The sequence below is a fragment of the Castanea sativa genome, chromosome 1 (assembly GCF_040712315.1).
Source record: "Castanea sativa cultivar Marrone di Chiusa Pesio chromosome 1, ASM4071231v1".
Classification (NCBI taxonomy): Eukaryota; Viridiplantae; Streptophyta; class Magnoliopsida; order Fagales; family Fagaceae; genus Castanea; species Castanea sativa.
The window spans coordinates 28,928,384-28,944,457 of record NC_134013.1 but is presented as its reverse complement, the minus strand read 5'-3'; the positions used below and the strand labels follow the sequence as shown (position 1 = coordinate 28,944,457).

The 16,074-nt window shown below is 32.2% G+C and overlaps 1 protein-coding gene across 2 annotated transcripts; it reads left to right on the top strand.

The window, feature by feature from the left end:
• Positions 1–6,336: 6,336 nt before the first annotated feature.
• LOC142641172 (cellulose synthase-like protein G3) lies at positions 6,337–10,754 on the top strand. 2 transcript variants are annotated; one of them, XM_075815576.1, is made up of 6 exons: positions 6,339–7,018; positions 8,021–8,170; positions 8,451–8,576; positions 8,679–9,122; positions 9,237–9,584; positions 10,014–10,754. In XM_075815576.1, the coding sequence occupies exons 1-6, from the start codon at positions 6,407–6,409 to the stop codon at positions 10,560–10,562; spliced, it is 2,229 nt and encodes a 742-aa protein (XP_075671691.1). In that variant the 5' UTR covers positions 6,339–6,406; the 3' UTR covers positions 10,563–10,754. The 2 variants fall into 2 exon arrangements, with proteins under 2 accessions (XP_075671699.1, XP_075671691.1); XM_075815584.1 differs by lacking the exon at positions 9,237–9,584 and having other exon boundaries at positions 6,337–7,018.
• The last annotated feature ends 5,320 nt before the right edge of the window (positions 10,755–16,074 follow it).

Genomic DNA, 16,074 nt, shown 5'->3' with positions numbered 1-16,074 from the left:
ACACCAATATAAATACCCCAAAACCCTCGTGAATCAAGGTACGCATAATTAACTCGACTCTAGAACCCTAGGGTTGTGAAAAAAACTCTAACTTGACCTTCGGAGGGTTTTTGACCGGCACCATACCAGTGCTCTTTGTTAGGTCTTCTCTTTTCTTTTTGCAGGTGTTGTCTCGGTTTGGGAGTGCTTGCAGCTTACTGGTGATTTTTTCGGCTTCATCACTACTATTTCTTTGGCGGTTTATGAATAATTTTTTAAAATTTTCTTAAATATAATATATTTATTCAATTTGTGCTTTAAAAAATTAAGTTAATATAATTAAATTCACCCAAACACAAGCTAACATTTGTAATGCAATTTTGGTGTTGCGGCTAGTAATTGTGTAAGTGCATCACACCATTCTCACTAAACCTTTAGCCAAATTCTAATTAAAACGCCATTCTCGCATACAAAGGCATCAAACCTTTTTTTAATTAAAAACGCTCAGGTAATCCATTAAAAGTCCAATAAAGGCTCATTAAACGTATGGATAGTCCATTAAAATCCCATTTTGACCTAACTTATCTGCCCAACCTGCTAAATGCCTAATGAGCATTGCCCATTAGAGTTGTACAAAAAACCGATTCAACCGCATGCCCACACGTAAACCGTTCACAAAATGTGGCATTGCACTGCCAACCGCAGCATATGTGCAAAAATCTCACATGTAGGTGCAGGTGCAGGTGCAATGCGATTTGCAATTTTGTTTTAAAAAAAGTCACACCACAGTTATTACTATATAAGTTCTATTTTATATTAAATATATTTCATACATATTTTACATATATTTAATATATGGAAAGAAACCAAACTACACAGTGATCGATCCATTAAGGTGAGGAGTGTGCGGTAAAAGTTTTAGGAAACAACATTATGTGGTACAGTGCTAAATATAGTCCAAAACCCCCCATTAAACCGCACCTTGTACACCCCCATTTCTCTTGGGCTTAGTTATGGGACAAATTTTTCTCTTCTACCTCGCTCGACTCGGCCTGCCTAGCCCATGGGTTGAGTGAAAATGGGTTGTCGGTCCATTGTCAACCCTTAGGGAAAAGGCATACATATACTCTTACTACAACTTGAACTAACTTCCAAAAGTGACGTGTAAAAAAACTATGGAGGAGATGGTTGTTTCATCTTAATCTCCTTGGGTCTGATTCCCTTCCAGTCTTGAAGTCTCCCATTCTCTCCTATTTTAAAACTGATGAAAGATATGTGGCAAAAATAAAATACAAAGGTGCCATGCCAAATAGAACTTGTTAGGGAGAAGGAGAAAGAGAAAGATAATGGTCATGTTTTTTTATTTTTATTTTTTTGAGTAAAGGTCATGTATTTTATTTGGCGTGGCATCTTTGTAACCTTTGGATTTTATTTTTACCACATGTCCTTCATCAATTTTAAAATGGAAGAGATCGGGAGATTTCAAGACTAGAGGGTCCTTAGCAAAGGGAAAGATAAAAAATATATATATGGATTTCTTTAATTCCTTAATTGAGGAGCCACACAAGAGAACCAAACTGCTTTAGTATTATTTCTCAACCAAAAAAAAACTACATTAGTATTATTTTATTATAATATTTTAATTGGCTGAAAACTTTAGAAATATTTTGGAGATCTTTGAGTTCCAAATTCTAAACAACTAGCTTTATAAATTAATGTTTCTCGACGGCTATAACCTTTTGGGCCCCTTAGTAGTCTAAAAAGCCTAAAATTCCATCAAAGAAGCTTTATTAAGAGATATTTTCAACTTTGGGGGGTTATGGCTCCACCACTGTTATATACCCATTTCCATCCTTATGAGATGACAAGTTCAAGTGGCCAAATAATATGATTCATAGAAAAGAAATCAGAGCCAATCATTCCCTTTACATTAGTCAAGAAAAGAGGAAGATGCTACATTGTTATTCATATTTCATCTTGATTGAAGCAGCTCCACTTATTTCTGGTGAAAATGGAAATATTATAAATGCAAGAAAGATACAAAATAGACTGAGGGGGATAGAAAACAACTCCTCATTTATTGAGATTATTTCTTTATTATTGCCCTAAGTGAACACATTAAGCAACTCATTTTTGAAAATATTTTATTGGGAATTAAAAAAACTGTTAATACCTTTTCAATTCCTGAGAATTTTTTTTAAAAAAATGATTAATTATTGTACTTTTAAGGAAAAGAGTCAAATTTTGCAAAGAAGTGTTTGTTTGCCAAATATTATTTTTGTCAACTTATTTTACTATTTAACTTATTTTTGCTACTATTTATAGATTTCACTACACTTTTTGATACTATTCATAAGTCTCATTGTATTATTTCACCTAATTTTTATATTTATCTACAGTACTTTCAGTAAAAAAAATTTAAATTTAGCAAAATAAGTGGATTTCAAACAAACCTAAAATTTATAATCAAACTCAGATCATTCCGTGCACGTTTGGATGGCATAGAAAAGGAAAGCAGATGCGCATATGCGTTTTTTGTGTCGGTCTCATGCACTGTTTACGGGACCTACAGATACTTTTTCCAGTAAAAATAATTTTAAAATTAAATCTCACTGTATTATTTACACATTTAAAAATTATTTTACTACAATAATTTTAATTTTTAATTTTTAATTTTTAATAATAAACAATATCTATAGACTTATTTTGGTGAGTGCAATGCATTTGTGCTCTGAGGTAGTTTTTTTTTTTTTTTTTTGGTGAACTTTCTGAGGTAGTTGTACCTGCAGGTCCTGCGCTAGAGGTCATTTCCAATCAAATTATATTGGCGAACTGGGAACAAATTTAAACTCAATTGAATCTTTTTTTAATCCAATATATATTTTAGGATTAAGAACGTATTCTTCATCTAATAATTAAATTGGCGTTGGGAATTGAACTTTGCTCTCAACAAGATTTCTTACAGTACCCAATGTATCAGAGCTGGCTGTACCATCATCAGATAGCTCCACTTTTAAGATAGGGTGGTCACGTATAGGACCACCCTGCTCCCAAAAAAAAAAAAAAAATTTATGATTTGTGTACCCTTAAAAAAATTGTGATCACCTTAAATCTTTTTTAAACTTGACAAAATTAAAATTGTAGTCCCTTTAATAATATATTAAGCATTTTCAAACAAAAGGAAAAAGTTTAAGAAAAATTTTATTGAACTAAAATTTAAAATAAGTGTACTTTACAACATTGATAATAAAAATATTATGTACTAATTTCAAAATATGAAAACTTAAAAAAAAATTATAAATTTTTTTGTATTTGTGTGTGTTTTTATTTTGTATAATTTAGAAGTTTTTTTGGGTCATTTTGAAACATCTGTTTAAAAATTGAAAATTATTGTTTAAAAATATTTGTAAATATAGGTGTAAATAAAAAAGTATATAAAAATATGTGTAATGTTGTTTAAAAAGTGAAAATTGTTGTTTGAAAACACAAACTAAACACCCTTAATAACCACCTCACAAAAAAATTCCTACAATGCGTGTTACCTCAGTGTCTGCAGTCTGCAAGGTGTAAAGCCTAACTAGTGTTTATACTTCAGGAACTAAACGTGAAGTGAACTCTAGTTTTTTTTTTTTTTTCCCCTAAATTGAAGTGAAGTCTAGTTTTTTTATTTTATTTTTTTATTTTTTTTTGTGTGAAAGCGAACTCTAGTTAGTTAATGAAGTAAAGCCAGCTCACATATGCATAGAATTTATAAGCGTAGCTCACATATGACCCTAACAAATACAATATAATTTTTCTCCAAATTATATAGATTATAAATTTGCACATAACACTTTATAACTCAATAAATATTAGAGATTAAATTCGATAAGAACTTGATGTAAACCCTTTAGTTTATATCCTCCAATAAGGACATGTCATATATATCATTATATTACTAAAACATAAATACATCTGATCACACATAATATCTCAATATATATGTGTAAGTGTGAGTGTATTCTCTTATCTCATCTCATTTTCTCTATATATATGTGTGTGTATGTGTGTGTGTGTTTCTCAAATAAAATAAAATAAACTCAGTGTTGGCGAGTCATCCTACATCAGTAAGGCAGTGGCGGAGTTAGGATTTTAGTCTAGAGGGGCAAAATTAAAAGACAATATTAAAAGTGAAATTTATCTAAAAAACATTAATCAACAATAATAACAAAATAAATAAACGATTGTAAGCAAATATGAATATATTTCATATTATTAAAATAAATAAACAAAAACAACCAATTCATAGCTACTAAAAAATTTACAAACTGATGGAGTAAAAATATGATTAGTGTTACTTAAAAAATATAATGAATAAATGTTTGAAATTATTTTTTGTGATTGATAACATGCCAATTTGTAAGACATAAGTAGTAAAATTTGTAATATCTCTAGCATCATTCAAAGATAAAATGCTATGAAAAGTATCATAAATAGTAAAAATTATCATAAATAGTAATAATTGTTTAAATAATGATATAAAATAAAAATATAAAAATAGTGAAATAGATGGTTTGGTCACTTTCAAGTTTAAATAAGTAGAAGCCTTTTTTTTTCCCTCCATGTGGCTACTAATACAAAAAAAAAAAAAAAAAAATTAGGAGTTAGAGGGGGCAGGTGCCCCCCCTCGCCCCCCTCTGGCTCCACCAGTGTAGTAAGGTGTGATATTGTGAAGGGGTTTATCACTTACTCCACGACACTAACTACCGCATGCAGTTTTGGTGTTAGTGTGTAAATATATTCTCTTATCTCATCATCATTCTCCTATATATGTGTGTGTGTGTTTCTCAAATAAAAAAAAAATCTCAATATTCACCATAATTTTAGGTTTTAAGTAAGAGTCCGAATTTGGTAAGGATGTGATGTAAAACTCATGTTTTACACCATTCAATAAGAGATTGACACATTATTTTTTATTTAAAATTCAATACATCCTATCACGCATCATATCTTAATAAATTCACAATTAAGTTGGATTTTCAAATGAGTATTAGAATCGATTAAGCGTGATTGTATCTATTCTTTAATATGTAATATGATGATATGACATGTTAGGATTGAAGGAGTAAAACTTGTGTTTTACACCACATTCTTTTAGAATTTAATCTCTTTAAGTAAAGGACTGATGTGATGTTATTAGATATGGTATATGGTCCGTTTGGATAAAACTTATTGCTGAAAACTAAAAACTAAAAACTAAAAGCACTGTAGCAAAATAATTTTTAAATGTATGAATAGGATTGTGGGTTCCATTTTTATTTTTATTTTTTTCTGAATAAAGTGTTTGTAGGTCCTATGAATAGTACATGAACAGTATTATACAGTAATATACAATGCCATTTGTTGGTTAAAAGCTGAAAATCCTGAAAAAAAAAATGGTGAAAAGGAGCTTAAAAGGGTTGAAAAGACAATATATGCGGCTACTGTTCATGCTACTATAGCATGAACAGTAGCATCTGTCCCTGACGTCTGCAGCAGTAGAGAAGAAAAAAAAAAAAGGAAGCAAACGTGAAAACGCTAAACGCAACAAATTTAATCTGTATCCAAACAGATACATAGTGTATTGAGTTTTAACTAAAATGCTGAGTTACAATTTTTAATTAAATGATATAAAATATGAGTTCCACCCTCTATCCTTACTAAATTGACTCTAAATATTATAGTACATAATTACTTCAAGTATGTTCAGTCATAGCCACGATGAATCATGGAAAAATCATGGAAAGCGCAATGGAATTGTTGGCCGAGTACCAAAACCTGATGGCAGCACAGCAGTTACGACTTTAAAGCTAGATATTTTGGGTTGCGTATGGGATAGTTTCTGTAAGTTCATTTTATCAGGGTTTAGACTAAGATGTAGTTGCACCCGCCAAGGCCACTCTGTTTAGTTTGGCCATACTTGTAAACAAGTTTTTTCTAATAAAATTCTAACCTTCCGTTAAAAAAAAAATTATTGCAAATATAGGTGTACATGTAGATATCTGACTGTTAACATCAACAACTCACATGATATGTCACATTCATCGATCTATAGATTGTCATTATACAATTGTGGTAAGGTTTGCGCCTAGCTGCCTAGTACTCTTGTTCATTTAACACTATATTGAATTGATAAATGATTGTTTTAGAATATGCGATTATGTCACATATTCGTTGGAGGCAAAGAATGTCACATTATATAGTCAATGTATACATCAAATTTTTTTTTTTTTGTGGAGAAAGATGTATACATCAAATTTGATTGGTTTTTAAAGTCTTTCGGATGTAATGTTGGACCAACAGGGCAATAACACTTATTATATCCCCCTCCCCCCACAAAGTGGCTTATTTTGAGCCTACCTCATTACCTCATATATATTTTACCCTGTTGTACTACACCTCCAGAAGAATGGAGAGCCTAAGAGACTGCACCACGAGTTCCTCCACCACCTCTACCCCTGCCTTCCACACACTTAGACAAGCACGTCGCGCCGCCTTGAACCGAGTATTTGCAGCAGTTTATTCTTGTGCCATCTTAGCTTTGCTCTATCACCATGCACTCAAACTCATCCACTCAACCAGCTTGGCATCCTTCTTTATGTCCCTCTCCTTGTTCATCTCTGATATTTTCCTTGCCTTCATGTGGGTTACCCGGCAGAGTTTTCGAATGAATCAAGTTTATCGAAGTGAGTTTCCTGAAAAACTCAAAGAGGTCGTGAATGAATCTGACTTTCCTGCACTGGACGTGTTCATATGCACCGCAGATCCGTACAAGGAGCCACCAATGAGCGTGGTGAACACTGCCTTATCTGTGATTGCCTATGAATATCCAGCAGAGAAGGTCTCGGTATATATTTCAGATGATGGGGGCTCTCAGATGACTCTCTTTGCTCTTATGGAAGCTGCAAAATTTGCGAGCCACTGGTTACCATTTTGTAGAAAGAATAATTTAGTAGACAGGAGCCCAGATGCTTATTTTGCATCAAATCACACTTCGTCCTCTGAGACCGAGAAGATCAAGGTATGGAAATGTTAGAATATATCCATAATTTCTTAACCAATTAAACTTTTGAAATAATTGATACTTTTATGGACAAAGTTTAGCTAAAATGATGGTAGCTTAAAGTTATAAATTTGTTAGTAAAATAAATATTACAATATATTTTGAAAATTTAATAGTTAAATTGTATATTTTTAATACTTTTAATACACATCTTAAATTTTGTGTTAATCGGATATAATTTACTATATGATTTATAAGAGTCTATTTGGATAGAACTTATTGTTGAAAACTGAAAACACTGTAGAAAAATAATTTTTTAATGTGTGAATAGTATTGTGGGTCCCATTTTTAATATTTTTTTTTCTGAATAAAGTGTTTGTGGGTCCCATAAACGGTATATAAACCGTAGCATCTGTTCCTAACGCGTGCTGCACGCGTCAGAGAAGAAAAAAAAAAAAAAGGGAAGAAAACGTGAAAACGCTAGACGCAGCAAATTTAATCCGTATCCAAACGGATACTAAGTTTATATTTTATGCATAATTTTAAATTATAAAAACTTGAAATTTAAAAATTTTATTGATGACATAGTTATTGATCTTTAATTTTTTTGAAATTTTGCAAGCATAGAAGATATAAGAAGAAGATGTAATCTAATGGTAAATTTGTCAAAATTCATCTCTAATAAAAAGATATTAAGTTTGTAGCCTAAGACTACAACTAATTCTACAGCTAAACTTTGTTCTATTTATATCATGTTTTACTTCTCATTTAAAAATCTCACATGTTAAATCTCATTCATTAAGAGATCACAAGTGAGAAACATATTATTAACATTACTTTTATTATATATTAATTAAAATAGACCACATCAATAATTATTAAAAAAAAAAATTGACTCTCTAGATTTATTGTTGAAGAATTTATGGAATATTATTATTGCTAGTCTCATGAAAGAAGACTATACCAATATCCCTAATTAACTATTTGCCTAACCACTTGCTGTTCTTGACCATGTTATAGATAATGTATGAAAGCATGAAAATCAAGGTAGATAATGTTCTTGAAAGGGGAAAAGTTGATGATGACTATATCATTGGAGAAAAGGAGCGCCCTGCTTTCACCAAATGGACAAATGAATTTACTCGCCAAGATCATTCCCCTGTCATTCAGGTTATTTGTTACTTATTAACTTATACAGTTACACTAGGCCTAGGAGGTCAATTTTTTGAGCTAAAAATTTCATGTCAAAGTAATATAAGGGTCATCAAAAATTAGAAAGTAATTTTCGAGCGGCCAAAAAGGCAAAAAGTAGTGTCACAAATTTTTTAGGGATAGAACTACTCTTTTTTTTCCTCCCCTGTAAAATTGAAAAAGCAAATCCCATCTATTGTTTGGTGTTTACAATCAAACTTCAGCTGGTATTTAATATGAAAATTTGGAGTATGGGCAGGTCTTGTTAGACAATAGCAAAGATAAAGACATCTCAGGCCATTTGATGCCAAGCCTTATCTATGTCTCTAGAGAAAAGTGCAGGACTTCACCCCACCATTTTAAGGCTGGAGCCCTTAATGCCCTGGTGAGCTTTCTTATATTATACATGATCCAAATTGCACCATACTACGTTTCTTGAAATTTTTTCATTTATTACTGTTGTTTATTTATCTATTTTTTATTGAAGGTTCGAGTGTCAGCTATAATGACCAATGCACCCATTATTTTGACATTGGATTGTGACATGTACTCCAATGATCCACAAACCCTTATCCGTGTGTTGTGTTACTTATCAGATCCTAAAATTCGGTCTACACTAGGATATATTCAATTTCCTCAAAAATTTCATGGACTCAATGAAAGCGATATTTATGCTTGTGAGCATAAATACTTGTTTATAGCTAATCCAGCGGGGATGGATGGATTATCTGGTCCAAATTATGTAGGAACTGGATGTTTTTTTCGTCGACGTGCCTTATTTGGAGGTCCACTAACTCTGATTGCACCAGAAATCCCTGAATTAAATCCAGATCATGTTGTGGACAAGCACATCCAGTCGCAACCAATTTTGGAATTGGCACACAAAGTAGCAGGGTGCAATTATGGGAATAGCACAAGCTGGGGCTATAAGGTAAACTTGTTAATTATATTGTTTTATTTTGTGAAAGCTTATTACTTAATCAAATGGGGTATACCCATTCGCATATACAATGAGACGCTGAATTAATCCATGCGAAATTCATAGATTGGCTTCAAATATGGTTCATTGGTCGAGGACTTCTTCACGGGTTATAGGCTAAAAGGTGAGGGATGGAAGGGCTTATTTTGCAATCCTAAGAGGCCAGCGTTTTTGGGAGGCGTACCAATCAGCCTTTTGGATGTTTTGAATCAATGCAAACGATGGGCCGTTGGTCTACTTGAGGTCGTCTTCTCGAAATATAACCCCATGATATTCGGCACCAGGAACATAGGCCTTCTTATGGGCCTTGCCTATGCACATTATTCTTTTTGGCCCAGTTGGTCAATTCCAACCACCATATATGCCTTCATCCCCCAGCTTGCTCTCCTCAATGGAGTCAGTATTTTCCCAAGGGTATATTCTTTTTATATATATATAATCCCAAATGTATATTTATACCTAAACATGTTGTAAACTTTTATGTTAAATTATTATTTTATTTGTTAGGCTTCACATAAGCTTTTGCGTTTGACAATTTGAAACCGAATTTTTTCAAAGTATAACTTTTTAAAATTTTACTTTATCTAGGTCAGTTGCTTCAAACAATTTATATTCAAAAAACTAAAAAATAAACAAGCACAAAACTATGTCTCTCTCTTTTTGTTCACCTTTATTCACATTCATATAATTTATTCTCAAATTTTGACATTTAAGTACCAATATTAATTGACGATTACAATATGAATTCTAGTTAGCTCAATTGATAAAATTTTAGTGTTGCATGTAAAATTATAGATTTAGAGACTCATTAAATGATTAATAAATTTGGAACATGAGATGCAGGTATCAGAACCATGGTTTTTCTTGTACGTGTTTCTTTTCCTTGGAGCTTATGGGCAACATCTTCTTGAATTTGTCTTAGTGGGAGGAACAATTCAAAGGTGGTGGAATGATCAGAGAATGTGGATGATAAGAGGACTCTCATGCTTCTTGTTTGGATCCCTTGAGTACTTACTCAAGCATTTAGGCATTTCCACCACGGGTTTCAACTTGACTAACAAAGTAGTTGATGATGAACAAAGCAAAAGATATGAACAAGGGGTTTTTGATTTTGGAGTACCATCACCTATGTTTGTGCCACTAGTAATGGCAGCAATAATCAACCTAGCCGCATTAGTTCGAGGGCTCACAAAGGCTTTTATGGGCAGAAAATTGGAGGAGCTGTTTGTGCAAGTGTTCATAGCAGGATTTGTTGTTGTGAACTCTGCACCAATTTATGAAGCCATGGTCTTGAGAAGTGATAAAGGAAGGATGCCAATTAAAACAACTTCCGTTTCAATATTTCTAGCCTTGGCTCTTTATGTGCTATTTTCACATACTCTTAGGAATTAATTGAAATTGGGAGCTCTGGTTTCATTTACTCTGCACAAATCTACTAGTGCTATTGAAATAACCTAGCAAATGGAACAAAATTATTGCTATTGAATGAGGTGAAAGCTTTACCATTTTTTTTTATAAGAATGAAACTTTTTAACTTTGTGTTACAATCGGCAAATTACAAAGGAGAGAATTTTTGTTCTTTTATAGTCTTAATTACCAAGTTAACTTATGGAACATTTTTACCTCTGTTAATTTATATGACATGTAAGTCATTTAGCAATATGTTTCACATTATTCAGCAATATATCTTGTTTCAAAAAATAAAATAAAATAAAATAAAAGTGCATATAGTATCACATAATCTTAAATGACACAATATATACTTTATATTATTAACTTTAAAAATTAAAATCCTAACCATAAAAATAAATCCTATTGTTAATTTGGCACCATTCATACACTAATGAATTGATTCTCTCAGTCCTAGGTAAAGTAACTATTTAAGCAGGGTTTTAACTCTCTCCAAAAAAAAAAAAAAAAGTGGTTTCAACTTTCAATGACACTTCACAAGTATAAGTGTTTGTGGAGTGTAGGGGATAAGAGTTGTAGTTCAAGCTTTCAGGAGAGAGTTTCACACTTATATACACTTAAATTATATTAAATTAGAATTTTTATCTTTGAAAAAAATTATATAAAAAAAAAAACTTTCAATGACAGAACACCCTTGTAGTTACTTCAATTGGCCCACGCCCTGAAATGAAACTATTTAATCAAATCAATGAAATTAAATTCGAGTATACGGGCCACTTAGATGTCGGCAATAGCCCCCTTGTTTTGTTTCTGACTTTGTTGTGAGGGGCGAGACAGGCCTGTCTCTGTAGTTTGGGTTTTTCTTAATAAAATTGTCTGGTCATAAAAAATAAAATAAAAATAAAAAATACTTATATCCAATCAAGATAATTTCAAGTGGGTGCTATTGCTATCTCTGCAATTTGTCATAGAATGTATAATCTAGCTAGAGGGTATTTTGTGAGTTACTGAGATTCATAACCATTTGGGGGTTTGGACTTTGCGCTCAATAATTGAGCACTCAAATCTTGTACAATAGCTTGTAATGATTGATCTCATAACAATAAAAAATTAAGAAAAAAAAAGAAAGAAAAGAAAAAGAAAAAAGGAGAGTAATTATTGACATGATAATGATAGGATCTGATGATGCCAAAATCGTCAGTTTGGTCACTAGCTCAATTCGGAGCACTAAACGATCTTATAGGGCCTGCAAGATAAAGGAGAGATAGATCGAAGAGACCACCGGGTTGTGCCTGGTGGGGGAGCCTCCGATACTTAAGTTAGTATCAATCCATGTATTTCCTATATAGATAGTGTTTTAGTAGTATTTTTGACATACCTTAGCAAATGGACAAATTGTCCCTTTTATAGGTGACTTAGGTAGCTATTGGACATAAATGAGGGTGATTATTACCCTAATTGTAACGTTCTTTGTCTTGATGGGAGAGTTTAAGACCTTTGATGGTCGTTATTGAATGTGTTGGACAGTTACTCGTCTATTTTTGATAATCTACTAATGATGCAATGATCGTCCATCTTAATGGACGACCTTAATGGTTTTTATGGGCTCATCAGTTGCCCCCCATTCCCAAGTTTGATTTTGTATTATGCTGATCAGGCTTAGGGAATGTTCTTGACTTGTTTAAATTCAAACTTCTTTATCTTTAACTACTTTCTTCTTCAGGAATGGTAGTATTTTTGTAACAACTTCTTAGTATCTGCCTATTGAAGGTCTTTTTGGATGTTCAAGGGATCATAACTTGATCTTGAAAGTGAGCTAATTTCTTTGGATGATAATTTTTGATCACTGCTGAAGAGTAAGCTAATTTCTTCGGACGATAATTTTTTATCACTACTGAAGAGCAAGCTAATTTCTTTAGATGACCATTTTTTATAACTTTGATGCTTCTTATTTTATTCATTTTCTGATTGTCACGTTTGATATTTTTGATTTGCATGTGACTTGCGTTTGTGTGAGAATCCTCGTCTACTTGTTCTCGTCCAAGGGTATTTAGTCACTTAGCTACTTTTAGGTGGCTTACATCCAGTTATGAAGCTTCGTTATTTAGACTTCGTCAGCAATTTACATCAGTCTAGTGGAATCTTGTCCTTACATCCATTTAAGGAATCTCGTCACTTAGGCTTCGTTAGTGATTTACATCTGTCTTGGCGGAATCTTATCACTTAGCCATTTTTTGGTGACTTACATCCATTTAAGGAATCTTGTCACTTAGGCTTTGTAAGTAATTTACATCCGTCTTGGCGGAATCTTATCACTTAACCATTTTTTGGTGACTTTCATCCATTTAAGGAATCTTGTCACTTGTTGCTAGAAAGATTCCTTGACGCTATGTCGTTTTGGACCTTCTTGAGGCCATGTTGATATCTGCATTAAGTAGCACATGCACTTGCCAATACTTCATTAAACAAGAATTTTAGAACAACTCATATATAAATAATAAGTTACCAATAGCCTAGGTGGACTTTTTTCTTATTTCTTTGTAATCCTAGAGTTTTACCTCTTTTGTGATCTATCTAGTAATGCATAAATTTTTGCATGAAACCTTACTAGGTGTAAATTTTTATAGACGAATATAAAAGAGAGAGAGATAAATGTGTTACATTAAATGATGATATTATTTTGTCACATACCTCGATTTTTTATTGCTGGGATCTTCTTGACAAGCTCTTCCCATTTTAAGATGACGAGCTCTTCTCTTTTGAAGATATTTTTTTTAGCTCAACATGATACCTCATGTCTAAGACTTATTTTGTTTCAATTTTTTGAAGGTGTAAAAACTAGGCCACATTTTTGCCCCCGTTCAAATGTGAAAAGTATAATTCTCGTTTGTTGACGACTAGAGGAATGGTCTATCATGATTGGAACCTTTTTTTTTTTTTTTCGGCGTGCTTTGATGGCTATGATCATTGCCGTTTGTAATAGCAATTTCTTCTTCCTTCTTCTTTAATTGTACCCTTAAATCACTTCAATAGTGCTAGCTATATGACAATGTACAAATGTGCAATTGCATGCTATACAAGACAAAGTGCATTCTATATAAATCATAGAGAAGTATAAAAATAGAAGCTATTTGACTATATGCTTCTTTAAACTGGTCTTTGTTAGGTGCTTGCACCGTACATGATTTTCAAAGCAATTTTAAGAAGATTTTGGTGACTTGATGGAGATAGTGGAAATTTATTTAGACTTAAATTCATGAGCATATTGTGAACATGATCATCTAGCATTTTGAGTTTAGGAAACTTAATAGAACTTCTTAGATTCATGACGATGAAACATATGCTACTAATAATATAGTCATATTGATTGTGATAATTGTAACAATTTTATAGCAATATATTGAACATGTTCTTCATACACATTTGTAATAATCATGCAAGCTTGATATTTATTTAGTTTCAATAAAATGATCTCATGGATAAAAAGAAAGAAAGAAATGATTTACCTCAATAGAAGACCTTGAATCTCAATGCTATTTTTTACATACCTTAGCCTTTTCATTGTTGTAGTCTTCTTAACGAAATCTTCGTTATTGAACTCTTACTTATAGAGCTCTTCTTTGTTGCATTTGTATAACCCATAATTTACAGGAGTTAAACTCGGCATTTGTGATGTAGATGGAATTTTCACAATTTTTAGCTATATCTCTATTTTCTTCTTAAGGGTTTTTCTTTGTCAAATCATGACATCCCCTTAGAAAATTTGGAACATTAGTTTTTGCATATCTGAAGCTAGTAATCTAGCAAACCTCTTATAGGTTTATATATTATACAAAATTTTGGGTGAATTGATATAGCTTACGTCCAAACAATATCATTTCATGTAAGAGTATGAAAACTTAGTGAGGATTAAAGCCACACTTAATGCCATGCCATGCAATCGAATAGAATTGTCTTATTTTATGTATGAAGCACATGCTCTATATGCAATTCAACCATTTCCAATTTTTTTCTTTGTTTGGTGATAGTAGAATAGCAAAAGAAATGGATGGACTTAAGATCATTTGATCGGTTAGTGATCAAAAGTCTAAAATAGGTCACACTAGCTAGAGCAGATATTACTAGTCAAGCCTTTTAACTTTAGCATAAAATTATCTAGTCTTTTGTGTAAATTGTGCATGTTTGTACTAATCTTGTAATTTGGCAATTTGCCTTCCCAACGATCATTTTCATACCTATTACCATATTCTCGTGCAACTGAATAACACTTGGCAAAGTGTTTAAAGAGTGTTGGAATTCAGTGTGTTCATTATGATAAACTGTCACTATATTTATCATGGTAAACAATTTTAAATTTCTTAAATAGCTAGGTTTTTTATTTGGCAATAATGATATTTGTCATTATGCCTAATCGTTGTTGCAAATACTTGGAGAATTAAAAAAGGAAAAGAAATGTTTAAATCTGACCTTAGGGACCAAGAACTAGGCTGCATCGTTGCTATATTTTGTTCCTGCTATTTGAAGATGTAGATATCTAGAGGGTTTGCCCCCGTTCAAACATGAAAGGTGCATTCGCTATTGGATGATGACCAAAAGAATGGTCTGTTATGGTTTGTACCTGTATTTTTCTTCCTTTGGGCTTAATCTTAGTCCCAAATGGAAATCTTCATAAAATTTCATTTCTAATTTATTAGAACAAAATTTAGAAACTTATAGACCAATGCCTATGAATATGTATGGATAGAGATGAGGTAGTATGTTCATGATAGAACAATATGTATAAATTTATAGAGTGGTCCCAAAAAGGCACTGCTACTCTTTAAAATAAATGAGTAGAATGAAATAAATAATTAGTTGGATAGATTATTCCATAGAGCAAGGTGATAGCAATTCAATTTGGAGGAATAAATATGAAAAATACCATCATCTTAGGTGCGATATTTTTAAGATATGAAATTCCATAATCAATTAGATGTTTCAAAATTTCTTTGAAAAGAAAATTCGCTAATAATAAATAGGTATATATTAACACCTCAAGCCAAGATGGTTACAAGTAAACGACATAGAGGCCATTTATGAGAAACTTGTGTCTCATTTTACCTTTGTCGATTATATAGCATAACATATACTTAAAAGGATGGCAACCTTATGAAATGATAAGAGAATGTCATGATATGGTTGCATATAATTCACGGAAGGAAATCAGTGCAAACAAATAAGGGAATAAATTATTGTACATATTCCAACCCAGATGACATGCATGTGCACATTGGTTGCCAAGTTTTGTAGCAATAAAGCAAGCAGAAATAGCCTACCATCTCACTTGCTTTCTTTTTATGAAATATGTTCCCTTTATCAGTTAACTATGAAATCTGTCAATAAATGTTTAACCACACAAGCACAAAGCATACAATTGTTCAACTCTTGGCCCTTAACATAGAAATAATCTAGACAATAGCAACTACTGTGGGGAAATAGCTTACCCATAAATAAA

Excerpts from the sequence above, each read along its gene's own strand:
- LOC142641172 (XM_075815576.1), top strand. The coding sequence starts at position 6,407 with ATGGAGAGCCTAAGAGACTGCACCACGAGTTCCTCCACCACCTCTACC. Across the intron at positions 8,577-8,678 it reads CTGGAGCCCTTAATGCCCTG|GTTCGAGTGTCAGCTATAAT; the intron begins GTGAGCTTTCTT and ends TTTTTATTGAAG. Across the intron at positions 9,123-9,236 it reads GCACAAGCTGGGGCTATAAG|ATTGGCTTCAAATATGGTTC; the intron begins GTAAACTTGTTA and ends CGAAATTCATAG.